The 27,024-nt window shown below is 47.6% G+C and overlaps 1 protein-coding gene across 1 annotated transcript in view; it reads right to left on the bottom strand.

The window, feature by feature from the left end:
* The window catches only part of TMEM132C (transmembrane protein 132C), a 286,951-nt gene that overhangs the window by 57,309 nt on the left and 202,618 nt on the right, over positions 1-27,024 (bottom strand). The window contains exon 4 of the mRNA XM_037014558.2: positions 5,010-5,193. Within this exon, the coding sequence (XP_036870453.1) occupies positions 5,010-5,193 (184 nt within the window). The remainder of the gene's footprint in view (positions 1-5,009; positions 5,194-27,024) is intronic.

Here is a 27,024-nt window from a genome sequence, read left to right as displayed (position 1 = left end):
CCGCCTCTGGCTCTCTGAGGGCAGCAGGGGAGGAGGCTGAAGCTACCATGTCCTGCCGTGCCGCTGGAAAAATCCAACCCTGGGGTTCAGATACCTGAGTGTACCCTTCACTCTCCCTTCCGGGCTGTCTACGAAGCAAGGAAGGAAGGTGACCCTCTGGACATCAGGGTCCCTTCCTGACCATGAGCATTTTTTAGGAAAACCATGATATGCTCTCTAGGAAGGAAAACCTAGAGGGAGCAGGTAGAGGCATCCCCCAGGTATCCCTCAGGTATCCCCCAGGTGTCCTTCAGGTATCGCTCAGGTACCCTTCAGGTGTCCCTCAGGCATCCCTCACATGTCCCAGGTATCCCTCGGGTATTGCTCAGGTTTCCCTCATCACCCCTCAGGGTCCGGGCTGGAAGCAGAAGGCATCCTCTAAGGGGCTGAGCTGGAGGTGTGCAGTGCAGGGCTCCTGACAGAGCCGCAGGCAGCACCAAAGCAAATAGCCAAGGATTGTGCAGCTCAAGCTGCTACGAGGCCTGGAGCTGGGATAAGGGGAGGCACTGCAGTCACTGGAGCCCGGGCTGAGGAGAGCCACAGAAATGCCCCAACCGGACAGGAGCTGTGTGCAGAGGGCCCACACCCTGGCAGATGGACAGCAACAGGGAGGGACAGGAATGGTGAGGGTTCCAGGGCCACAGTAACAAAGTATCACAGACTGGGGGGGGGGGGCGGTAAATCACAGGGCTTTAGCAACCAGTTTGTGGGCCATCATTCGATGCACTACGGGACTCTGTGTCTCTGTGTCCAACCACCTCCAGGACCACCCTCTGGCCAACTCCCACCAGAAGCCGGAGGGCAAGGGAGGCTGGGGGCTGCAGCCCACCTCGGTCAGTCCCCGGGTCCCAGAGCTGGCAGAGCTGGGCACAGAAGGAGGGCAGATGCTGCTGTCTCCTTCCCAACCTCTGGCCCCACACTTTACCCAGGGGTCCTGGGGTCCCTCAAACCTTAATGAATCTCTGTGACACCCCAGAGACGTGGTGATTCAGATTTTCATTCTGCAGACCTGAGAACAAGTAGCAATCTCTCCTTTAAATAGCTGTACAGATAGCCAGTTTATTTTAAATTTGATTTTATGCAGAGACATGGACACATTCTAGGAATTTGAAAGCTTTCGATGAAGAAAGCCTCAAGTTCCTACCATGTTTCAGGGGTCAAAGAAAATGATTTCAGCTCACATTTGCAAAGGTACACAAGGATAATCATTTGAAGGTCTTCAAAATATTGGCTAAATCTTGCCACCTCCCAGGAAATTCAGTCTGGGACTGAATCAGTCAGTCCCAGAGGAAAGGAAGTCTTCTTACACCTCCAAATTTAGGGGTGCTTGCCTTCTTTAGACTAGGCATAAAACTGAATTTTTAAATTTTAAAATAAACTCCAGGGAGCAACTATGAGGCACTAATAAAGCTGCAAACCAGTTAGACTCCACCCCGGGCCCCACATTATCCACCTTCATGGAAGCGAATTGCCATTACCTGGTCTAACCTTATCAACTATCTACCTGTTTGCTGTTTGCCCGTGGCCCCGACTGTGGGCCCCACAAGGGCAAGACCTGTCGGTTTGCTGATGATTTCCCAGGGTCGACCTGCAGTGCCTGCATATCCTAGGTGCTCAGTGTAAGGCCAAGTGGATTCTGCAGCCCCTTTATTCTCAAAATGAGACCACCCTGGGCCCCCACCAGTGTGTGGAAACTGCCCCATGGAGGTCTGAGTCTGGTCTCTGCTTGTGGTTTACAATTTGTGGTGTGAATACTTCGTACTTATGTCAAAGAATAACTGAACTCCAGGACTCGCCTGGGTCCCAGTGCTCTGCAGGCGCAGGGGTTGGGTGGTGGGGACTGTGGAGGAGGGAGATGCTTGGAGGCCACAGAGGGGATACAACCCCCTTGCATGCGAGGACAGGGTCATGCTGTCCAGTAAGCGTGTTGGAACCTGTCGCCGTGTGGCCCACAAGGCTGCTGACGAATTGGAAGGTGCATAGCTTTCTCCCCTGATTCAGAAAGAGTCTGAGGAGGCCTGATTTTGAGGTGAGAATTTCTCCAGGGAGGCAGATTTCCCATCTGGTAGCTCTTTATTTTACCTTTCTGAAGTGTGTTTTTCTTTAGAATGAGCAGCTGTTTGGGGAATTAATTTTTTCCAAGACTTGAGCAGTAGAGTCACTGGCAGCTAACAGGTTAACAGAGGATTTGCTTCTGTTCAGTTTTTTAAGATTTCTCATCTCCTAGTCAGACTGCAGTTTTATTTGCAAGTTGCTTTCAATAAAAATTTATGTTTGGGCTGCTTATAAATCTACGAAAGCTCATTCTAGAAAAAAACTTTGAAAATACTTTTTGAATATACTACGAGGATAGATCTTTCTCCAAGCCATCTCATTTATTGTCTACGTTTTAGTATAGTTCCTAACTTTCCACAGTTTGAGGTCAAACTGGATATGCCAAGGGATGCAAAATGATGACATCAAGTGAGCACCTAAAGCAGCCTTCAGAGAGGTGATCACCACCTGTGCACAGATGTGAGTCAATCAATGACCTTTTGCATGAAGCCACTTTGAACTCACTTTCGGTTACTTGCAAACAAAAGGCTTCTGGGTCCACTGTAAGCAGCCATTTCATCTTACCATAAAGGTATTACAAAAACATAATAACCACAATAATAATAATAATAATATCTTGCTTCACAGAGGGCTCTCTTGTGGCCTCCTGTATTGTGTGGCCAAAGTAACATGATTATACTTTTCACAGCATCTGAGCATCTTGTCTTTTTGAAATAGGAAGGATAGGAAATTGGCTTTGGACCCTAGAAATGATGTTGATATTCTACCATAAGGGTTTGCAAGTTTTCTCTCCAAAGGGCTAGATAGAAAGTATTTTAGGGTTTGTCAGCTAACAGGCAAAACTGAGCATACTAAGAAACTCTTAAACAACCATTTAGAACGTAGCTATTGAAAATGCAGAAAACATTCTTAGCTGCATGGTATGCAAAAACATCCAGCAGATTGAATTTGGCTCATTGGCTATTGTTGACGTCTACTCTAGAACGTGAAAGTCAAGCAGAATCATTCTGCAACCTCAGAGTATTAATGAATCCTGTGGTAGACAGTATGCTGTCTGCATCTGACCAGCATCCATCCCCTTGTTCAGTGGAAGCCAGGTTTTCCTATCATGCACCATGCCCAGCAGCTCTCAGACTGATTCCATGTCTGCTCCATGGGACCATTTCTGCAGGCCTGGCCAATCAGAGGGTCACATCCTGTCAGCTTCAGTGAGTGGATTCAGGTTGGGCACAATACCCAAGCCAAGCCAGTCAGTTCTAACCTGAGCTAGTCCCAGGAGATTTACTTGAGCCATTGGCAAGAAGGTTTTCATTCTTCCTGCTGGAGATGATGCAATCAAAATGCCAGCCTGGCACAGCCAGGGGCCACCCTAGGGACAGGGCCTCCTGGATAGTGACTCACACCAAGAGGAGCACAGAGATGAGAGACAAAGAGAAGCCACCTTCTGTGATGCCATTATTTGCACATCTGGATCCCTGGTAGCCAGTGTGTGGTCTGCACACTAGCAGCACTGGTAAAACAGAGGAGCTTTTATAAAACATTCAGCTCAGACCTCCTGAAGGAGAAGCTTCATCTAAGGAAAACCTTCAGGTGGCCTGTATGCACATTAAAGTTTGAGAAACACTTTCCTAGACTTGTTAAGTTATGTGATCCAAGTTCAAGTTGGGTTGAGTTGGGTTTACAGCCTTCAAACTCAGAGTTCTGGTTGATCTATTTCCCATAATCCATCATATAATTCATGCTTGCTTACAAGTTCTTAGCAATAATCGGAAAAGGAGAGTAAAGGCATATTAAGTCAGGTAGAGAGCAATGGTGTCACCCAGTTCTTAACTGAGGCTACTCAACACAGGAATCACCTGGGAAGCTGCTAAAAATGACCAGTACTTGGTTTCCACCTCCAGCAATCGTCACTTAATTTTCAGGGGTGGGGCCCAAACAGTAATGGCCACACAAACCCTCCCAGATAATGCACGTGTACAGCTGGGTAGAGAAACAGCCCTTTGGTTCTTCTATAGCAGAGGTTGGTAAGCTTTTTCTGAAAAGGGCCAGTAGGAAATATTTCAGGTGTTGTGGACCATACAGTATCTATCCAAACTACTCAACTCTCTCTCTGTGGAGTGAAAGTGGTGGCCATGGGCAACTCATAGATGAAAAGCTGTGGCTGAGTTCCAATAAAACTTTACTCATGCAGCCAAGCAGAGGCTGGGTTTGGTCCCTGGGCTGTAGTTTGCCAATTGCTCTTGTGTGGAGTGACTTCATTATTTGCACGAGGCATTTCAATCTCCCTGCATGTCAGGTATGAGGAGGGGCCACATGTTGTGTTTGCTGCCGGGTGTTCATTCACACCTGATGTTCATATGTGACTATCCAAGTATCTGCTCCTCTGTTATGGTGACCAAGAAGGCCACATGTTCCTGATGGTATAGTGATAAGATGATGCTGTGTTCTTCAGTCTAGGTTCCTGAGACTCTGCATGCAAAAGAGCCCTAAACCACGTAAGCCATGAAATATAAGCAAGAATAATTTTCATTGTGTTAGTTACCTGAACTTTTGGGGTTGTTTGTTCTAGCAGCCTAGCATAGCTTATCCTGACTAATATTCACAGTGGCCTAAAGTTTCCTTATAAAAAAGAAACAGAAAAAAAAAAAAGAATTGGACCAGATTTAGAGCAGAATAAGTACATTAATAATAAACTGGCATGGGGAAATAGCAACTAGCATGAAGGTGGTATGAAAATAACTGAAGTTGAGAAAGACTAATGACACATAGCAAACTTCCAAGCTGGAGGAATATGGAAAACTTGTGTGTATACCCCATAAAGAAATGGCAGTGAACATCCCAGGACAGATCAGAAGGACCCAAGGATGCAGTCAGACAGTCGAGAACAGGAGCACCTAGGATCACCCAACTCTTACCATGGCTAAGGGGACGATGCCAACCAGGTCCTTCTGGCTGATGAAGATCTCAGACACGACAATGTCTGTGGTTTCTCTCCGTGGGTATTCAACCTGCCAGGTGATGGGCTGAGTTCCCGAGAGGCTGCTGAAGCTGGCTATTTCAAAGTTCATCTGCACAACCTCATTGAATACACTGCTGCTTCTAGAAGGGAGCAAAGGAAAAAAGCTTTAAGCTGACTTTGTTCAGTGGACTGACCCCCCTCTCCCTTTGGCCCTCCTTCTCCTCACGATTGTAACTAGAAGGTGAGAAAAAAGAAAATGCCTTGCAGGGGACATGGCGCCACTTCAAGTCAGGCACCTGGCAGCTGGGATGGAGAAGCACCCACAAGGGAAGGATCTGGGCAAAGAGACTTAAGCACTGAGCATTAACCTGCGTGTGTACGAATGAGGCCTGTGGACTGATTTTTTACCAGTGAGTTAATCCAGACTGGCTCACCCTTGCAGTATGGACCTTTGAGCTAAATGCACTCTCTTTATGTTCAATCTTGTAGGTGTGGCAGATGCTAAGGGTGGCTCAACTTACCATCTTTTTATCCCTCCCTAGCTTATTCCCCTGTCCTATCAAGGCTGTGAAGCATATAACGACACTTCCAGGCTCCCTTGCAGCTACATGTAGGTTTGCAGCAAAGTTTCCACCCATCAGGCCTGCTCCTCTGGGACCTGGATGGAGAAGCAGGTTTGGAAACAGCATCTGGAAAGGGGGTTAGGATTTCCTGGCAAGCACTCTGGGCCTGGTTCTTCTGGGGCTGCTGGGGTGGTTTTTCTGGCATCTAGATCCTCGGGTCATCATGCCAAGTAGCTAGCAGGGGTGTTTCCTCTGCAGGGATGGTCATTCTTCAGGTCTGTGTTTTATCCCTGGCTGCCTCATCCTTTGATATGCAGCAAATAAATTCAATGGCTCTCTAAGAGTTTCTGAACAGCATAGTATCCTTTAATGAAACCTCTTCTGCCTAGAGGCCTACTTAGCTAAGGGGACTCTGTTGTCTGCAACTAAAAGTTCTGATCAGTACCTTAAATCTGAGGTGGGCCCAGGTGTATGTACATTTAGCAAGCTTGCCCCAGAAATTCCTATGCTTTGGGAAATACTGACAGTGCACACACCTCATTTTTCAGATGATGAAATTAAGGCCCACAAAGGGAACTGGCTTGCTCACAGCCACACAGCCAGTCAGTGGCAGAGTCAAATGTAACACAGCATCTCCTGATTTCTAGTCCCATGTTCTTGACAGCCTCCTCTTCTGGGATAGATAGTTATCAGGTATGAAATCATAAGACACCAAGTGAGTTTCCCCAGACCAAGGTCAACAAGCTGGGATGTGGGAACCAAATCCAACTGCTGCCTGTTTTTACATAGTTTCACTGGAACTCAGCCTGGTCACATGTTCATGTTTCACCTCTGGCAGTTTTTGTGTTAGAACATGTTGAGTAATTGTGTCAGGAAATGTATAGCAAAGCCTAAAGTATTTATTATCAGGACATTTGCAGAAAAGTTTGCCACCACTTGTTTTAGGAAGTCAGAGAAAAGGAAGTTGGAAATGCTTTCTGGAGCTGCTGAATCCATAGACTAAACATTGGTAGAAATAAGAAGGAAAGGCTTTCTAGGTGTATCTCAGGCTGGTATCCACTGTTTCCAGGTGAATTGAGGGGGATTTTCCACCACACATCAAGAAGAAACACCAAATATGCTTAGACTCTGCATCCCAAGCAAGCACTGGTCCCCTTGTAGAGTGTTGGAGAAATGCTTCCTTTTGCTGGAGCTGAGAATCAGTGAAGGATGTACCCACCCAATATCTGGGGTTTGCTCAACAGCAGTGCTAGTTATTCACTCCAGTGCCCTCAGCCCTGCCAAGGCACTGGTACAGGAGGTAACGGGAAGGTTGGTGCACCCCCTAGCCCTGGGACTGAAGAATCTCCCTTATGCTCTTTGGGCTGGAAGTGGGGCCGAGATCACGATGTATAAGATGCTGGCTGTCCCTCTTGGGGGAAACCAAGTCCAGCGTCTGGAGTGAAACCAAGTGCAGTGCCTGGAGCACCAAGCCATGGGCTGTGCAATCTCAAGAGTGAATTATTTGCCCTGGGAAATGAGGGTGAAATGTCTGGAGTCTGGAATGTCTCCAAACTAAAAGACAAGTTCTAAGTCCGGCAGCTCAGGCCAGAGGGAATCAGCTGCTCATCTCAACTTCTGGAAATCCCTCCTGCGTGTTTTGGCCTGGTCTCTTTTATCACTGGGTGACAGATGCACCCTCATTTCAGGACATAATCTTGCTGTTTCAGCAAGAACCCCAGCCTTGGCCTCTTCTCATCTTAAGCAGAGCAGGGTACCAGCTGGCATGCTGGACATTCAGTGGCTATTTGATGAACTCTGTTTAGCAAACAACTCATTCCTTAGTGCTGGGTGAGCCAAAAATCCAGTTTCCCAAGACTCCATCATAGCCCCAAAGGGATGCCTATACTGGAATAACACTAGGAACTTTGCAGGATGTCTTTGATCCATACCCGTCTTTCTTCTCTTATAAAACTCTTCTCTTGAGCATCACAACAGCTCACATCACCTCTCTGAGACTCAGTTTCCCCATCTAGACAATTGAAATGAGGGCACTCCCATTGTACGCAGAAGGTGTGCAGAAGGGGCCAGCACAGCTTCTCCTCCAGCTGCACCCTTTCCCACTGAAATGACGCTAAAGAAGGCCATCAGGAGGGCACAGCGCTGGACAAGAGAAAAGAGGAGAGGTGTTTTTCTTTCTGGCTTTGAAAGATATTATGCTATATAATTTTCATGAGAAATGGGGTTACTGTCCTAGGGGATTCTGAAGTGAACATAAGAATAAAGACAGCAAACTGTCATGTATGAAATATCCCTGATGTACCAGGTTCCATGGTTACATTATTCTGAATCCTGCTACAAACCCTGACGGTGGAAATTACAATTCCTATTTTACCCAAGTGCCAGAGCAGAGACTTTCTTATATTTCTGCACCCAGGAAGTATGTCTGCATCTGCTGGGTCTTCAACCGTAGAGAGAAGGCAACAGCTGGGCAGGTGTCCATTCGAAGCATGCCACAGCCTGGCACTCGGTCTCCTACCGCATGTGGGCCAACTGAACTCAATCTTGGTCTCAGAACAGAAAAAATCAAACATTTCACAGTCTGAGGGATACTCTAGCCTTCCACAGAGCTGTACTGAATTCCGGGTCAGAGTGGCATCGGGGGCATGTGCCTATTAGAACTTTGAATCAGTTTTGCAGGGAGCTGGAGACCTCAGGCAAAGAGAAGAAACAATTCTGTGTCTACAGGAACCTCGGGCACGAGGCTGCAAATAAAGGCTATTCAAGAGTAACCGGACAGGGATAAGGGGGCCTCAAGGTTAGACACTCTGACTGAAGGCAAGGAATTCCCCTGGAAGGAACAGAATCGACTCTTGTATTTGTTTACTTCTGTGCAGCCATATCACTTCCTGCTCCCCCTTCCCACATGGCCTCCACGCTTTTCATCCCTAAAAACTGCACAATGTCATATATCCAAATTAAAGTCAGTTAAACTATACAGCTGACCCTTGGATGGCATGGGTTTGAATGGCACAGGTCCACTTCTATGTGGGTTAATTTTTTAAAATCTACAATAAAACTTTTTGGAGATTTGTGACAATTTGAAAAAATGTTCTTTTCTCTAGCTTACTTTATTGTAAGAATATAGCATATAATACGTGTAACATACAAAACGTGTTAATCAACTATTTCAATTATTGGTAAGGTTTCCAGGCCAACAGTGAGCTATTAGCAGTTAAGTTTTGGGGGAGTCAGAAGTTATACATGAATTTTCAACAGCAAGGGGGGTCAGCACCCCTAATGCCCACATTTGGGGTTCAACTGTGTTTTGAAATTTGAGCCTTTTGTGGGTGATGAGGGGAAAGAAGGCTATATGGTGCCTGTGGTCCCCACTCAGTTCATCCAACTGGACACATCACTCCTTCATTCCCACCAACGGCTGCCTTATGGGAAGGCAGGCTAGTGACACTGAGGGTGAATGATTTTTCTGGAGAAGCTGTAAATCTGGAGTTTTTCTGTAAAATATCTGGATTTTTAAGTATAAGAACCTTAACCCTTAGCCTCGATGTGTGGCTGAAACATCCATGTGGGCTGTTGTTTGACAATCTCTGGCTTAGGAAAATGGTAGCTCTGCATTCTGGAAGCAGCATTTCATAGCAGTGCTGTGATTTGGGGTGGGAGGCCCCTGTCCTAAGGATGATGCACTGTGGTGATTTCCAGGACCCTTAGTGTGCTGCAGGGTGGGACAGAGGTGGCCATGGGGCTGGAGTTGGCCCTAGTACCACCCTTTGCTTCCACTTACTCCTGCTACAGTAAAAGCAGCTCCAGCCTTACATGTTGTAAATATTGGACCTTCAGGATGTATTTTATACAATGAATGAAAAAGAAAGGTAGGGATGAAGGAAGGAATGAGATGAGGGAAGGAGAGAGGGAAGTCAGGTGTTCGAGCCAGCACTATAACCCACCCACGGCTCTTACGATTCCCACCATGGGCATCCAAACAGATCCTGAGTTCAGATTCCAGGTTCCCCCCTTACCAGCTGGGTAACTCTGGGCAACTGTGCCTCCTTGTCCTATTTGCAAAGTGTGGATGCTATGCCTTCCCCCTTCAGAGTTGATGTGAGGATAAGTAAGAGAGCAGATAAGTCTCCTGCACTCAGAACAGAGCCTGGCACCAGCCAACATCAATACATGTTAGCTGGTATTGTTTTTAACAGGATCTGGGCATTACATTTGTTCTCAGTGACGTTAGGTCTGACTGCCTCAAGCCCCCTAAAACATGCCCTCCATGGCTGGGCTGGGAGCTCCCTAAAGATAAGCCATAGCAGTGGTGCTGAGTCTCTGCCACTCATCAGACAGAGACACACAATGTGTGTACTATACAGACACATTATGTGATACTATACTATACATTTTCTTGGAGACCAAGAAAAGAAATCTGTCTGCAAGTCCCTCTGTGGTCGTTGCTCCCCTACTGTCTCTGAGCCAAACGAAATCTATGCTAAGCTTTTGTCTTGAAGAGACCAACAGCCCTCCATGTCAGACCTTATGGGGCTGTGATATTGTTGGAGAAATAAAGAGAGGAATTTAAACATTTAAGTGACTCCAGAGAGCACCCAGGAACCACCACTTGCTAAATCAATAGGGTAGATTTACTGCAGTAACTCTTGAAAGAAATTTTCAAAATCGGCTTTAAAAAAAAAAAAGACTCTTACTCAAAAGCAAACAAATTTCTCCAATAGTCACAATCAAGTTTGGACTACTAGAAACCCAATTTTCCAAACCTCTTGGCTATTGAACTCTTATCTTGGAGGAAAATGAAGTCTGGGGGTGCGTTAAGGGTCCATAATGTCTTTACCTCCCTACTATGGGATGTGAGGGATTTCAGCTTCGAAGCCAGCCCTCTTTGACAGCATATTGCCTACAGAAAGAAATGAGAGCAACAAAAAGAAGAAATCAATCTTATAATAGGGAAGCTGCTCTAGAACAGAATCATCCAAAACAGAATGTTTTATTCATTCTGCTTCATGTGTATTTCATGAAGGCAATGAACACATATTTCCCTCCGGGAAGGCTTTATTAGATTGTCCCATTGACCCCAACGTCAACACCAATGCCCCTGATCTCTGAGAGCTCTCCGCGGTGCTGAAGCACATCAGTGTGAGCCACAAGTTGCAAGCAACAGAACACACCTTGCACTGACTGATGAAGAAAAGGGGATTTAACAAGGTCTCAAAACTATTAGGAAATATGGAGAGAAAGACAGGGAAAATAGGTGGGAGCAAAGGAAAGGCACAAAATGAGGGCCCTGGACAAAACCAGCTCTAGACAGGACACCAGTGCTGATGGCAAAACTAATTTTCTACTGTCCTTGTTCCTTTGCATTATTAAGCAATGTGCTGCTGAGTGGGGGTATCTGATTGGCTGAGCTCAGAAGACACGCTCTAACCCAATATGCGAGGGCAGAGGACAGGAGAGGGCCTGCTATTGAGGGAATCCCCAGTTTCATCCCTGCTGTCTGCAGGTAGCACACAGGACAGAATTCGGGATGTGGGATAACGGTGAAGGGCAAAGGGAGGAGAAACATTTTTGAAGGTTGCCTTGTTTCCAAGCACAGTTGGATTAGATTATGAGTTTGGACTTAAAACTATTTTTGCCTTCTCTCTAACCCAGTCCCCAAAGCTTAAAGTTTTACAGGAGCAGAGAAATGTATGGAGGGGAGAGGAAAGACAGTACTTCACCTCAAATCATACTGATGGCCATGCCATTGTTTCAAAGGAGAGGCAACCCTTAGGGAAGTAATCTGAGCCTGTCATCCTATAAAGCAGGAGCTTTCAACCTCAGCTGAATGTTATGATCATCTGGGGATAATAAAAGAAAAACCACTGATACCTGGGTCTACTCAGGACCAAAGGAATCAGAATCTCAAGAGGTGCCACTCAGACATTAGTACTTTTAAAGCTCAGATGATTTTAATGCTCCGCCAAAGTCAACATTACTGTTATACACAAAAAGCTTCTTTCTCTGTGATCATTGAGTATTTTGCTTCTGAATTATTATTATTTTTAGTTTCCTAGTGTCTAGGCAGCAATTGTATTGGGTAGGTGTTACAACCACGGACTCTGAAATCAGACACACTTGGGTCTGAATTCTGACTTTTTCATTCAGTGGGGCCAGGTGGAGTCTTCTTGGGCAGGTTACTTAACCCATTAGGTCTCAGCTTTGGTGACAATCTGGAATTATTTGGTGCAGAAGTTTTAAAAAATTCTATGCCTGGCCTCACCACAGTGATCTTCCTCTCACTGGTCTGTAGTAGGGCCTGGACACTGGGATTCTGATGGACTCCCTGGGTGATTCTAATACCCAGCAAAGTTTAAGAACCACTAGCCTCACCTCTGCAGGAATCAATTTCTTGATCTGCAATAAGCCGCTCCCATGAGGCTGTTGCAAGGGTAAACAGTATAAACACATGTAGAGCTTAGTGCATATGATAGCAACTATATATCAAGTGGCAGCTCTTACATGACTACAATGTTTCTCCTGTCCCATAACCTGACAGGACATGCATCTCTTCATCCTTCCAAGGCTCTATGTCCTGGGATTCACTGAACACAGCAGGTGGGGAAAAGCAAGACATTACCCAAGCTCCCCAGGTTCTATCCTAATTGTCTCTCTTACGCATCAAGTTTGCACCCAGCTCTGCCCGATTTGGCTAGACTAGGTCCTGTCACTTATTTTCCTGGCTGCAGCAGAGCAGATGAGAGTGCACACCTCTCAGAGTCAAAGCCTCAGATGTGGATCCCACACTTGGCCTTGGGAGAGTTACTGATATCTCTGAAGGTGAGATATACACTCTGGTCAGGGAGGGTGTTGTGCCTATTTAGGGAGATAAACGTGCATGCTTAGCACACGTAGGAGCCTGGCACAGAGCTATGTAAACATTGACAGCAGATCCAATTAATAAAAGAAACAGGTTGGTGAGAGGGACACAGGTAAGCTGAACAAAACCACGGACCAAACTGATCCCTTGGTAGGCAGGGAGAGACATGGATGCTCCCAGTTCTTCTAGACCTCTCCTGTGGAAGCCCCCTCCGCTGGCCCCAGGGGTCTGCTGGTCACATAGCTGAGGGCTCACTATGGTCATGCATTCCTTCTGGTGCTGGTTTTTCCATGGTGTTTCCTGAAGTGGGACCTGTGTACCTAACAGACCAGGAGTGTATGATACATTAATTCTTAAGCTATATATGATATATATATCTTATGTATATATTTGCTAAAATATGAGCAAAATTAAGTCACACTTTAGTAAGTGCAGATGCCAAGAAGGCCTCCAAGGTCCGTCTGGAAGAGGCATGGCCCCACATGACACCCAGAAGATTCCTGGGGATTCTGCAGCCGCCACGGTGCTATCATGGTGGTCTCTGCCCTGGGGGCGGGGTGGGGGGCAGGGTGGGGGGGGAAGAACTGAGCTAATTCCTTCAGATTCAGCTGGGCCATGAGGCTGCCCAGGTGCAAGAGCATTTGGAGAGAGAAAGAACCCGGCCATCCTGGCTCCCAGTGATTCTGCCAGATAAGTTTATCTCCGTAGCAGAGTCTGGGGAGAACCAACAGTGGAATTGCCCAGAAAATTCCTATTTATTGTGAGAAATGATAGCTTTTGAAGACAGTTACATAGCAATCGAGAACCCATGAAGGCTCTGACTGATAAGGTGCTTTTCCTGATTCCAAAGAGACCCTAGAGAACATGCACTTTTCTAGCAGATATGGCAGAGGTGCAACAGAATTAGCTCAGGATACCAGGAGCAAGGACCTGAGGAGGAGCCCACCTCACCATCCAGCCTTCTAAGACCTGGCATGGTACAGGAAAGCATAGGATTTTCACCTTGTTCCAGGGAAGAGGACTGAAGGTAGCTGTCAGAGAGAGCAGAGGCAGGCCCTACCCAGGCCTCAGTCTCCCACAGAAGGGCATCCATGAGCAGCAAAAATGTCAGGGACGGTGCACCCAGACATCCAGTAGACACTCAGACACCTCATGAATGTCAGCATTGAGCAATAACTAGGCCCAAGCACAAGTCAACACCCCTATGGATGACATCACAGAGAGACCATCTGCAGACCTAGGGTTTCCCCCAGCCCAGAGTCATCACAACTCTCCCCACCTGGGTCAGCCTTGAGGAAAATCAGGGGGACCTCCACAGACTGACCAAGTATGTTTAAACCTGAAGTGCCTCAGCAAACTTGAAGTCAACCTAGTGGAATGGGGGATTAAGGCAGACATCAAGAGCATGACAGATACAGGAATTGAGTTGTACATATTGTTTGGCACACTGGGGCCTGTAGATTGGAAACATCCCCAGTACGCTTGTGAGCAGAAGCTGAAGGTGGCACAACAGATGTTTATGGAGTGACCGGTCTGAGCCCGGCCCTGGGATTAGCAATGCTTCCATCTTCCAAATCCAGATAAAACCACATCCCTCTCCCCCACTGCTGGTCTGCTCCTACTGCACCACTTTCTCCCCAGTTTATTCTCTTTTGACCTTCTCAGTACTGCTCAGAGCTGCCACGCTTCCTTCTACCTCAGCCTCTTTGCATGCACTTCCCTCCCAGACATTACCCCTCAGTGCACTCACCATCATCCAGAGCTCACTTGGCCCCTTTATCTGCACCACCACATGGCGCATTATACATTCACATGCATTTGGTCATCCACCATCGGCCTCCCCGCCTCCCCGCCTCCACCACGAGTTCCACGAAAGCGAGGACGTTACACCGTTCCCCGTTACACCCTCAGGATGCATCACAGTGCTGACCCACAGGAGGTGCTCAATAAATATTTGCTGAATGAACAATGAATGAGGGATTGCTCCAGGAGCTGTTCCCTGATATTCACACGTTCCTTTCATTCCACTAGTCTGGTTAATATTAATTTCCACTCAAGGAGGGAGTAGGAGTCTACTTAGCTGGAGAGGAGGGCAGAAGCATCCTTTGAAGCTATCAGCCTTTCCAGAAGGGTTGAATTCATTCCAAGAGAGAAGCAGGAAGCAGAGCCCACTTGGAGACCTTCCAGGGAAGACATGCTTCAAGGTCCACTACTAAAACTTTGTGTTTTCCAAGTATCACAGAAGACAGAAATTGGATCTGCTCCAAAGCTTGCTATTGAATTTTATGCCTGCTGAGCTCCACTCAATACATAATGAAGAGGCTGAATTAACTATGCAAAAGTATAATTTACAGTTAATGTTTGTAATTGATGAGTTGAGGGGCTCAGTGGCAGCACAAACTGCTCAGACTAAAAGGACCAGCGGGGATGAAGGGAAGTTTTACTCTTAGAATATAAGCCATGCTCTGCCCGGCCCCAGATCGTTCACCCATTCATCCACCCATCAAGCATTTGCTAAGGACCCACCTGTGCCAGGCACTGCCCTTTGATACCAAAGATACAGAAGGGACTGTACTGTAGTCCACAGCGGGCAGGTCACAGACTGCCATGAGGAGCCCCCAAACTGCTATCAGTTCTCCATTTATTTGGCTACAGATGGTGAGGAGACAGACTGGAGTCCAGAGGCAGTGCTATCTTGGAGGGCTTTTCTTTTGTCCTTGGTTCCCTCCTACAGCATCCAGCACTTTGCTTGTGGGGATACATCTTATCTCATTCAGGAAGAGTTTATGCTAACAATCTGCCCTCCTGTTTAATGTCCTAAGCCCAACCGCATGGTAGAATTACTTTGAAACTTCCCAGAAGGGCATGTTCAAGGGTAAAGCTGATTTGGGGGAAGCACACGTAAGCTGAACAAAAGGCAAGAAGCGGGGAATGCCCCTCAGGAGGAGAATGGTTGAAATGCAGAGCATCAGTAACTCTCCACGAACCTGCCATTTGCCACTGCTCAACAGAGAAATCAACTGAGGGGTGGCCCAGCTTGTCCTTACAAACTTTCCCTGCAGTTTCCGGAGGCCCCTCAGTGTCCTGGAGGCAGGCACAGGGCCAGGCCTCCTTGCAAAAGCTTTCCCTCTCAACTTGACTGAGTGTATTTGCACCACTTGGCATCTCCACTTCAGGAAAAGCCTTTATTAAGTGCCTTGAAAGCGTTCCTAATGGAAAATAGATGAGCTGAAAAGGACTGCCTCCATCCAAGAGAATCAAGTCTCCAGTTACACAAGAGGTTTGTACCGTGAAGATGACGAAGCGTTTGACTAAATCGGCATTAAGTGGATTTCAACAAGAAGAGCTCCTCAGTGGTGACGTGGAAGCCTGACAGGCTGTCCTACTATGTGCAGGAGGCAGGTCCTCCAAGCTGTGCTTCCCAGCGCCTCAGGACCCACATAAAAGGCAGCCCTCTGTGACGGGACATTGGATCTGGAATCAAGAAATGGCTATACATCCCAGTGCAACGGATATTTCTCATTTCAGAGCGTCCCAGGATGCATCCAATTGAATGCAGTTTAATAGCACAGCAGCTCCCTTTTGGAGAATCAGCCTTCTCCTGTTATACTGAGCTGCAATGGGAAGTTAATTTCTGGAGGTCTCCCTCACTTTAAAGGTTCAGTGGCCAACTCCTCCCTTTTTCCAGTTCTGTACGGCTGACCTGGCTTACCCGGGTGAGTGCGCCTTCCTGGGCCCTTGACAACAAGGGTTGCAGAGGAGGGAGAAAACAAGGAATGGCTGAGTCACGCCATTGCTCTGGCCAAGGCTACCTGATGGTTCTGCCTTGAGGTCCTGTCACAGTCACTACTGCCCTGTCCCCTGAATTTCGCTGTTCTCGTACTTTCCACCTCTTATGAAGTCCACCCTTCTGCCTCTTAGGATCTCATGACCTCCTAGTATGGTCATGTTGGCTTAAGTCACTCAGATTTGGTTTCTCTTTGCTTTGCAGCTAAAAACTGTGACCAATAAACCTGTTCTATCCTTGCCCTTCCCTGTACCTCAGTTTCCCTACAAGGAGGATATGGCAAAATGACCAGATAAAGCCTGTGCCGTGCTTTAACATGCTGGACGTGAAGGCGTTTATCCCACACCGGACGTCAGCACTTTGGGAAGGCAGAGCTTGGAGAAAGAGCATTCAGAGGATGGCTTGCCTTCCTCACATCCCCTGGAAGCTGCATCAGAAACTCCTTTCATCTCCAAACGGTTCCTTGGCTTCTGACTCCAAGGTGGTCTGACTTGCAAGGCAGGTATATGCCATGAACAAATGTCTCCTCTGTGAGCCATCACCAGCACAGCCAGAGAACTGGGTATGCAGGAAAGATGCAGTGGATGGAAAAATAAGACGAAGGGTCAAAACAGTATTTTCCCACTCTTTTCTCCAGGGAGCAGTGTTTTTCTTCTAGCTTCCCTGGCCATTCGGGCCCATCCTAAGAATAGAGTGCTTGCTGGCAGGTAGCTCACTTTCTTCTCCTATATGAGGGACGCAGCCACCCCCGGACGCAGTTTCCCTTCAGCAGCCGAGGAGGACAACTGGGGGCAGTGGGGGTGGGAGTTTTCAAATCAAAGGCACCGAAGCTGTAACTATTTAGTTGAGGCAATCCAAGGGGACCTGCAATCTAGAAAAAGCCATGCTTAGGTGTCTTGAAAACTGCCCAAAGTGAGAGAAAAGATGCTGAAATGAACCACGTCCTTTGAGAAATCAGTTTAAAGTCTGCAATTTCATCTCTGAGTAAACTCCGCTTAGGTGGACTCCCCAGACTGAGGGCTGCGGAGAATTGAAATAATACTGTGTTCAGCCTGGAAATGGAAACATTATCCTTCTTGAAAAATAGTTCCAATCCCAGAGCCCTGGCGTGCTGAAGTGTTATGAAGCCCCTGCAACTGCTGCTCTTTCACTTTCTTCAATGTGCAGCCTCGTTTGGGAAGGATCCTGGCCAGGACGGCAGCTCTGCATCCTCTGGGAGCAGGACCGGGGGGCCCAGCTACCCTTTGGCACCATGCCCCACTCGCTCCTTCACGAAATGTTTCCTGGGTGCCTACCACGTGCAAGGCGATTTTTGAGGAACTGGGGACACAGAGCAACAAAACAGAGACCCTGTGTGTCCCATAGAGCTTTTATTCTGGTGTTTGGGACTGGCAGGGGTTGTGGGGAGACTGACAGTAAACAGACTCACAGGCAGTGACAGAGGTGTTAATAGTGGATAAGGAACACTCAGCCTCACGCAGAGGTGCTTGAGCGATGGTAGCTCAAATATGATCCCATAGGTGCATCTCCTTGCCCTGGCCTCCCACACCGTAGGGGTCCTGCTGGGAATCTGTACAAAGGATACTCAGGCCCCAGAGAGGCTGTAGGAAGAGGGACTCACTTGGCCTAGTTTCTTTGTCCTCTTGTTTCCTCCACTGGAGCCCCATACCTTTTCCAGCCCTAGGAGGGCCAGCGGGGAGAATCAGACTCCTAACACCACCAGCCAGCACTCTGCCCAGGATTCTGTAGGCAAGCATGAGATGGTTGACTGGAATGAACACTGCAGTGTCCTGGGGAGGGAGTGGGGGACAGGAACCACATAACTTTCCTCCTGTCAGCACAACTGCCCAGTTAACTGGGTAGTGCTGGGTTCAAGGGGAAACAAATATGAGCCAGTATTTATGGTGCATCTGCACCACGCTGGGTCTTTAAGGTACATTAGCTCACACAGTCCTCAAAACGACCCTAAAAAGTAATCCAATTCGAGCTCACCAGAGCACCCAGAGCCTGTGAGATGGGACTTGAACCCAGAACTGCCAGAGCCCAATTCCCATGCAGGCATCAAACATATCCAGGCAAAACTCTGTGTTCTATCTGCTGTCTGTGTGACACTGGGCACGTGTCTCTGTGCTGAGATGTCACAACCACTCCGGAACTGGCTTAAAGATGAAAAACACCAAGCCTTCCAGCCCAGTTGAGGACAGAGATCTTCCCTTGCTTCAATTTGAAGAGAAAGGAGAGAAAAGACAGGAGATAAGGACAGAGGGGGAGTGAGACAGAGAGGGAGGGGAGGGAGCGCCGAGGACGAGGAGCCACCCAGGACCACCCCACGCCCACTGCAGCCACGCTAGCAGAAGGAGCGTGGTCTTCAGACCTCCCAGAAGGGCCCAGGCCTCTCAGTCCTTGGTGACGCCAAAAGGCAGGCCAGGCCCCAGAGGTCCAATGGCCCCAAGGAAAGTGACCTGGTGGGTCTCTGAGCCCTTGCTCTGGGGCTCTGGGGGCCGGCCACCTTGCTCTCCCCAGCCCTCCTGCAGGGAGCCGGCAGGTGCTTCCTCCTTGCTGTCCTGACAGGTGACCCTTCAGCCCTGGCTCCCATTTCCAGTGATGACAGAAAGCCTGGCACTTCTTGAGGTGGCCAGTTTCATCTGTCAGCAGCTGGCTTGCTAGAAAGTTCTTCTTTGTATGGTGTGGATATCTGCAGGAACATCCTGCTGTGGCCCCAGTGCAGCCCTGGGGAGCCACAGAGGACTTCATGCACTCCTTTATTTGTTCATTTGGCCAATCAGCCAATCATTTGTTCATATTCCAAGCATGTGACAAATGCTAGGATCTGCTGGAGGCATGTGGAGAATAGAAAGGTAAAGACACTAGTGCTTCCCTCCCATGGGGGCTCTATGAGGACCAGGGGCCAGTGAGTAGGACACAGGAATGAGTGACATACCCCAGGCAGACTCATGTGTGACAGCACCTTCTGTTCAGCCTGGTGTTGGGAGACGATAAAGAGCAGCAGGAACCCCGGGGACTCGGAGCCCACAACAGATGTCCTTGTAAAATCAGCGCAGGCTTTGCACTGCATGCAGGAAATAGACTCCTAGGTTTGCAAGCACATTCCTGACTTTCTTTTGCATCCTGCGCATAGCAGGCTAAAGCTACGGTCCTACAACCCAAGGTGATGCGCACCTAAAAGGCTCCAAGTACTCATAAATAAATTGGTAAATAGATGGATAAATAATACACACACACATGCAGTTTGGAAGGGGACCTTTGCACTATCTATTGCTTAATCTTTATTTTCTAATACTCTAGACCCTTGGCTCATTTCTTCATCTTTAAAATGGGACATGTGAAAAGTGTCCCCTCCCAGGGCCTTTACAAGGATGAAATGAGTTGATGTATAGAATGTGCTCTGAACACAGTGTGACCCAGAGCACACTCTCTGTTGGTGTTAGATTCTATTGCTGTTACTTTTATGACTATCATCCACTAGGGCAGGTCTCCAAACTTCAAATTTGGAACACACACCACCTGCATGACCTTTGGCCAATCTAAGTACCCTTTGCTTCGTTATTCACTCTGCATTTTCTCTGTAAATAGTCTCACATTTTCCTTAAACCTCATGCATTTACAAAACAGAGAATTTTACATCAGTCCATCAGGTTGGATATGAGGTCCACTGCAGAACAAAATAAACCAGGGGGACACACTTATGGTCATGCAGAAGTGCCCTGAGCCCAAAGGCTGCTCTGTAAGCTGCTCCTGTGGAGGATCCGGGGAGCATATGGGATGGGAGATCACTTGCTCTCTTTGTGATCTGACTGATCTGATGTCACCATGTGTGTGACCCACACAGAGCCATCTTACAAGATACTTTGGGAATGCTGATTTTGTGGCTTAACACCACTGCCAAGAGGTGGTGAACGAATAGCACCAGGAAATCCTGCCATCTTTATCCTTCCTCCTTCATGGCTCAAAGTGTCCACAATCCATACCCTAACTGAAAAGTGATGGCCAGTCACTTGGATCAGGGTCCCCAATCCCTTGCACTACCTTTCTCTCTACTCCCAGAGCGCTCTGCACTTGCTCACGTGATAAGCAGCTGCTTGGGCACCTTCTCAGGGAAGCCAAGGTTCCCAGTACCATGGAAAGGTTCCCAGGCTCTGACCCCAGTGTGGCTGCAGAGGTGCATTCAGGATGGAAAGACGTGGGGGAGATACAGCAAAACCGTCGCTATGGCGTGCTTACTGCTTGGGGTCCTTCTGGTCAATTTAGTTGAAATTGGCTTTATGTAAGTGGTGGTGGGGGGGGCAGCTTCCTTTTCACTTCTGTTGGGTTTCTGTTTACTATTTGCCACGTTTTTCTTTCCACAAAAAGCATGATTGTTTCTCTTAAAAGAAAGAGAAAGGAGAAAACAGGGAAGATGTGGAGGAAAGGTCTCAAACATCGTTAAGGAATATTGAAGTAAAAACAGCAGTTTGGTGGCTTTATTTGCTTACGTAACAGTGGAAAAATACAAGTCCGAATCCCATTTCACCCGGTAGCTGATAATCCTTTCAACCACACAGAACAGAATTCTGGTCTTGCAAACTAGGTCAGAGATTGCTAAATATATACTGTTAAATATATCTTTATACTATACACTATATACTTATATAAACACAATATATTAATATAAATAGATATATAAATTACATATGTGCCTACATTATATATTTATAACATGTTCAAGTATATTTGGCTATTGTAATTATTTACCATTTTTGACTCTTAGAGATACTTTAAAATGTAACACATGTACATAGTAACAAAGATGCATGCACAGCAAAAAATACGGTGTAAACAGGGTTTCTCTCCTATCCCTGATACTTAATTTCTCAAATCCTCTCACAAGGTAGTGCTTTCCAACAACCTGCTGTTTACAAGAATATTCTTTTGTTTCATTTTTTATTTTGAATTGCGGTAAAATACACATTACATAAAATTTACCACCCTAACCAGTTTTGAGCGTGTAGTTCAGGGGCATTAAGGGCATTCACACTGTTGTGCATCCATCCCTGCCTTCATCTCCAGAACTCCCTTCCTCTTGCAAAAGGGAGATGCTGCCCCCTTTGAACACTCACTCCCCACCTCCTGCCGCAGCCCCCAGCGCCCTCCATCCTACTCTCTGTCTCTGTAAATCTGACCCCTCATCTAGGTGGAATCGTACAGTGTTTGTCTCATTGTGATGGCTTATTTCACTTTGCATAATAATGTCCTCAAAAATGGGTGCTGAAGTGCCCCCTTCATTTTTTTTTAATCTCAAATGTTCACATGCCACACACACTGCTAGGTGTCTTGCTTTTTTCACTTAGTAATATTTCCATGAGAACTGTTCATAGCAGCCAATACAGACAGAACTCATTTTAAATGGCTGTATAATAGTCCACTGAGTGGCAGGGCCAGTGTTTATCAGCCAGGCGTTTCCAGCCCACCGGCAATGCTATACAAATGCTTGGGCAAACATGCCACATGCGTACTGCAGGGTGTGATTCATCAAGGGACCCTGCTGGGTCACAGGTTTGGGGCATTTAAAATCTCATATTATGAACTGCTATCCAAAGAGACGGTACCGCTGACGATCTCTATAGCGATGCCCTAGAATATTCATTTCCCACATCTGTGGTCATTTGGCTTGAAAAATTCAGGGCTCACAAAAGTGACCTCAGTCCATCTCATGGCCACAGGCACACAAGCAGTTGATTGTTGTTCAGGGATTCATTTTAGCCCCCAATGAACCATGCCTCCTGGAGTCAAGCCTTGTTTAGCAGCTCTAGGCTGGCCCTGTGATGGGTTTTGCCAAAGAGCACCTGGCAGAAGTGAGGCTGTGCTTGCCCCAGACCTAAGCCTTAAGAAGCTGTGAAACACACGTGGGCATGCGTGCACACGCACACACACACACAAATAATAATAGTAATAATGAAAACAGCCAGGGAAAACTCTGGGAGGTGATGGACGTGTTACTGTCTTGATGGCGGGGATGGTTTTATGGGTGCCTACTGATCCCCAAAACCTGAACTCATTGAGTTGTATACATTAAATAAGAACACAATTTTCCATGTCAATCAGACCTCAGTGAAGTGGTTAACACAAAAAGAAGGTGCGGCAGCTTCTGCTTTGTGCTCTGGGGAAGGCGCACCTCCCCCATCCCCAAGCTGGCCATGGGGAGCAGTCCAACCAGCCGTGGGTGAGCCCCACGGACAGGAACCAAGGCCCCAGCTTGTGCCCTGCCTGAGCTCCCAGCCAGCGGCAGCCAGCACCAATCTGCAGTCACAGAGTGAGGCCATCTCGGACACTGGGGACTGGGGAGCAGTGGCCACCTGATGCCATGGGAAGCAGTATGGGCTACCCCACCCCAAGGCTTACCCAGATTACAAGCATGTCATGAGCAGTAGAAAACACTGGTTGTAAAGTAAATTTTGGGGTGGTCTGTTACACAGCAAATTAACCTTAAAATCATTCAAACCACAGTAGAATATGTATAAAAGGTAGGAAGACAACCTGAGACCCCAAGAGTGTTCTTGGTTGGAGGGAAGAGACCCTGAGAACAACTACTTATGCTGGACTGTGCCAGGGGTTAAAAAAAGGTGTGTAGAAAGAGTTATGGTTCAAGAGGGGAAGAAACAACCCACTTTACGTTGGTAGGATTCAAGGAGGGCTTCATGGAGGAGGTGACATTTGCTCTGGGCCTCAAATGCTATTGCATCTTTCAAGCAGGAAACTCCAGAAAGTCCCTCATTAATTCATAATGGTTCTTGCTTCCTGGGAACTCCTTCCTACAGAGTCAGACTCAGTCAGGAGGTTTCCTTGGAAATGTATGTGGGTGGGGGCAGTGTGAGGCTGAGATGTAAAGTAATGTTGGAATTACTTCCAACACCAGCATCTCCAACTTACTTCAGGAGCAAGCCACCTGCCCTTTTAGCTTGGACTACAGGAATATGTCTGAGGACCAGTGCTTACTCTCAAGAGAATACCCAGGACTCACAGCCAGCAAGGGACATAGAGCTTTCTTTTGGCTTCTTGGGGTGGAAGGTGCACTGTAGGTCTTCCTCTAGGCACCTCCTTCGAGGGCTTCAAGACACCTACACAGCCAATAAGCAAAGATGCCCCAAGACCTCCTCCCTCTGTCTTGTCTTTGGGGGGGAATGGAATAGTGGGTGGGTGTCACTGCCACACTGGCAGGGGTTGCCAGCTTTAGTGGAGCTCACTTGGGCCTCACAGGGCTGCCAGGTCCCCCAGGCAAGGCTTGGGGTGCGCTGGTCAATGTGAGATGGAAATCCAGGGGTAGGGTTCCCTGCCTACCCCAAGCTCCAGCCCCCCAGCTAATGACGGAGCTCTCGGGACCCTACGTCCGCCTGAGCCCGGCATGTCGTGGGGCCAAGGGGACAGGATCAGCAGTCTTCCGATGAACAGCGAGACCTTCCAGAGGGTACTTCTTCGGACACAGACCCCTTTTGCACCTGGGGAGCAGCTCCTCATCCTTCAGAGCTCAGCTCAAATTCTCCTGTTGAGCATGCTTTTCCGGACCCCTATTTCCTCCCGCACTGCCTTCCCCCCCAACTCCAATTTCCCATATAAGAGAGACCTAGACTCTCACCACAGGAATATTTCATCCTGGTGTGTCACATGCCTTTTTCATTTTCAAAAATTTCTTATTTGGGCGTCGGGTTTAGAACTCTACCAGCCTCGAAGTCCATCTAGATAACCTGACGTTTGAGGCATCTATTGAATTGTGAGCTTGGAAATGACTCATAATTAGGGGTGCAAAATTAAAGATGTTTGGAAGCCAATAGTGCATACTGACTTAGTCATTTCCCTGTTGTGCCCTTTAGGTTGTTTGCAGTGTTTTTCTCTTATAAAGAAAGCCTCCACGAGTAGTCTCGATGCCTCTGTGAGTTCTGCAGGTAACCACTCAGAAATGGAACGGTCATCTCACTCACACATTGAATAGAAAATTCCAGATGGTTTCCAAATCGTCTGTACCAACTTAGAGTCCCACCTGGGGCAGCCGTGAGCCTGCCTTCCTGCACCCTCAGCAAGATGGAGCTGATCAAAGGCTTGAATTGACAACGATCTTATAGGTGAGAAAGGAATCTGATGGTTGCTTTATTGTGCATTTTCCTAATTCTCAGCAAAGCTGAGCACTTTTCCTTAAGTTTATTGGCAACTTTTATTTCCTTTCCAGCACATGTCCTATTCACCCTCTGTACCTATTTTTCACTGGGCTGTTTCTCCTTTCCTTATTATTGATACAGCTTCCCATGTGCTAACATGAGCTGCAAGTATTTTCAACTTCCCCTTCATATGCTTGTCACCAGAACAAAGCCCTGGGGATCATCCTTGTCTCTCTATCACCCACTCCCCGGATGCCACAGGCAGGGTGTTGTGTGCTGGGAAGACGCAGAAAGGCATCACGGAGTTCAAAGCCACTTGTTTGGGTCTGCTAAGCTGGGATGTGGCAGCTTCCTGCCGCTCTGAGCTCACAATGCCACTGCTCGTAATGGCACAAAACCATCGGCTATACATCACCCCCAATTCATCTCTTCAGGGGATGTGAATAAAACATCTGCTTTCTCCATTTCCTCCTAACTTTGTTCCTTTATGACTTGGCACCACTTGGATAGCCCTGAACCGGAGCCCCCTTGAGCTTATGCAGTAAAAAGAGAAGATGAGAAGTTGGGAAAATCGACATCAGCTGCCTGGCTCTGAAATACACTCCAGCTGGGTCTCAAATGTGTCTAACATCCTGGCTGGTCATTAGAATGGCCAACTTAGCATTTTAAAGACTGGGAAAGAGGTTCACATTCGAGGAGCCTGGGATTTTTTTTTTTTTCTAACCACCGTGATGAGAATCAATCGTCTTCAAAGGCAAGTCGAAGTGAACAGTGGAATGCCATGCAGCCCACCATGCACTGAGCTCCCTGCAGGGCACAGGAGAGGGTTTCACTTGCCCCGAAGGAAACAGGAGGCTGCGAGGGGCCTCCTCACCGACATATGCTGCACGTTTGTTCAAGGACTGGCTCCGTTTTGGAGCTCACTGTGATTTGCAAATTAAGCATGTCTTTTGTTAGTGTGTAGTTTAGAACGAAAGAAAACAAATTCCCAGAATAAGGACTCCAGCAGTGCCGCGACAGAGTCTGAGCGCTCCATCCGCGCCGGCCCATGCCCATGCTGCGCCTTGGCAACGGTTTTGCGTCGTTCCCCCGAAATTATTTTTCTCCTGCTCTGTTCGTTGGTTTGTAGCATCAAAATACTATTTGAGAGACTTTGGGCCATTGATTTAATTATACAAGGTGGGGGTGTAATTTGGGGGGGGGATACTCCACCCCAAATAAAGACCTCCAGTCACTTTTAACTGATGCTTTTAATGATTTTTTTTAAAACTTCCCATCCACAGGTAAGCTTCCTAGGAGAATAGGATCTAATTGGGAAATGATCTACACCTGATTAAATGCAGAATTGGGTAAGAAGTAGGCTTTGAAGGCAGAAATGACTTTGGATGGGTGAGGAAGAGAAAGGGTATTACTGGTTGGGAACCAGACGGAGCAAAGTCACCATGGGTACCCCCGGGGTCGGACAGAGGCGAGGGGAGGACTGGCTGAGGAAGGAGGCAAGGATTCAGGTTCATATTATTGGCTGTGACCTTTTGATGCGGTCCTGGAATGCTAGGGCAAGATGCCACCACCTGAGAGCCCCGCATCCCCCGTAGGGAGCGATCTACGGCAGGGAATGCTCAGATACCTCCAAGTGGGAATATCCTGGCTTGGGAGGTGGGAGGCCAGCAAGCAGCTTGCATAGCTGCAAGGCTTGACCTACATTCTAATTTCAAATGAATCCTTCTGTCATACAAGAGAAGGATTACAATGAAAGCTCTCTTGGCCTTTCAGAGTAGGAGGGGCGCCTGTTAGGATCACAAAGCTGCACCGGAGTGCAGAGAAGTGGCCCCAGACGGGGCACATGACTGCAGTTGTTTTTATGTTTCCCTCCTATTTATAGCAAACGACATTGGGTTCTTCATATTCAGGAATGGTGTAAAGTTTCCTCTTAAAGCAAATTTATATAAGCAGAAAAAAGATGAGTTGACTTTAATATAAAATACTGGCTAAATAATAATGGTACTTAGGATCTGTGGATATGGCCCAAATCATGAACAGCATTTGAGAAACTCGGCCACAGGGAGCTGGACTCACAGCTGTCACCTGCTGTCGGTGTGAGGAAGGTGTTACTTTGAGGCTTCTAACAGGTGCTGGGGTAGGACCAAAGCGCAGAGACCTGCTTAGCTGGACGGAGGAGGGCTCTTCCCATAGCCTGGGGAAGTTAAGGCAATTGCCGTCTTTTTGACCCCAAGATGAGATAGTAAAACTTTTAAAAGGTCAGTGGCCACTCTGGGAAGGCAAGGCCAGCGCGGAGAGCTGAGTTACCAGAGCAAAGCGCTCCAGCACCTGGAGGCGTGGTCCTGTCCCATTACGGGCCAAAGAGTTTACAGGAGGAATGTCTCCCCGGCTTGGGGCCGAAGCTCATCAGCTGGGTGTGTAACTTCACAGAAGCACAACTGTGATCCAAGGATGCCTGGGAAGGAGTGTGCCTGGCTCAGGGGAGGTGGGTCTCCCCAGCTCCGCCACTCCATGTCCAGCCAGGGCCTCAGCCTCTGGGTTTAAGTGGCAGGGCACCCCCACTCTTAAGTTGCCAGTTTTTCTCCCAACAGTGAAAAGAGACTGTAAGGACCGAG

The sequence above is a fragment of the Manis javanica genome, chromosome 15, assembly GCF_040802235.1.
Source record: "Manis javanica isolate MJ-LG chromosome 15, MJ_LKY, whole genome shotgun sequence".
NCBI lineage: Eukaryota > Metazoa > Chordata > Mammalia > Pholidota > Manidae > Manis > Manis javanica.
Note: the sequence above shows the minus strand (reverse complement) of the source record. Positions and strands in the feature narration are given on the sequence as shown.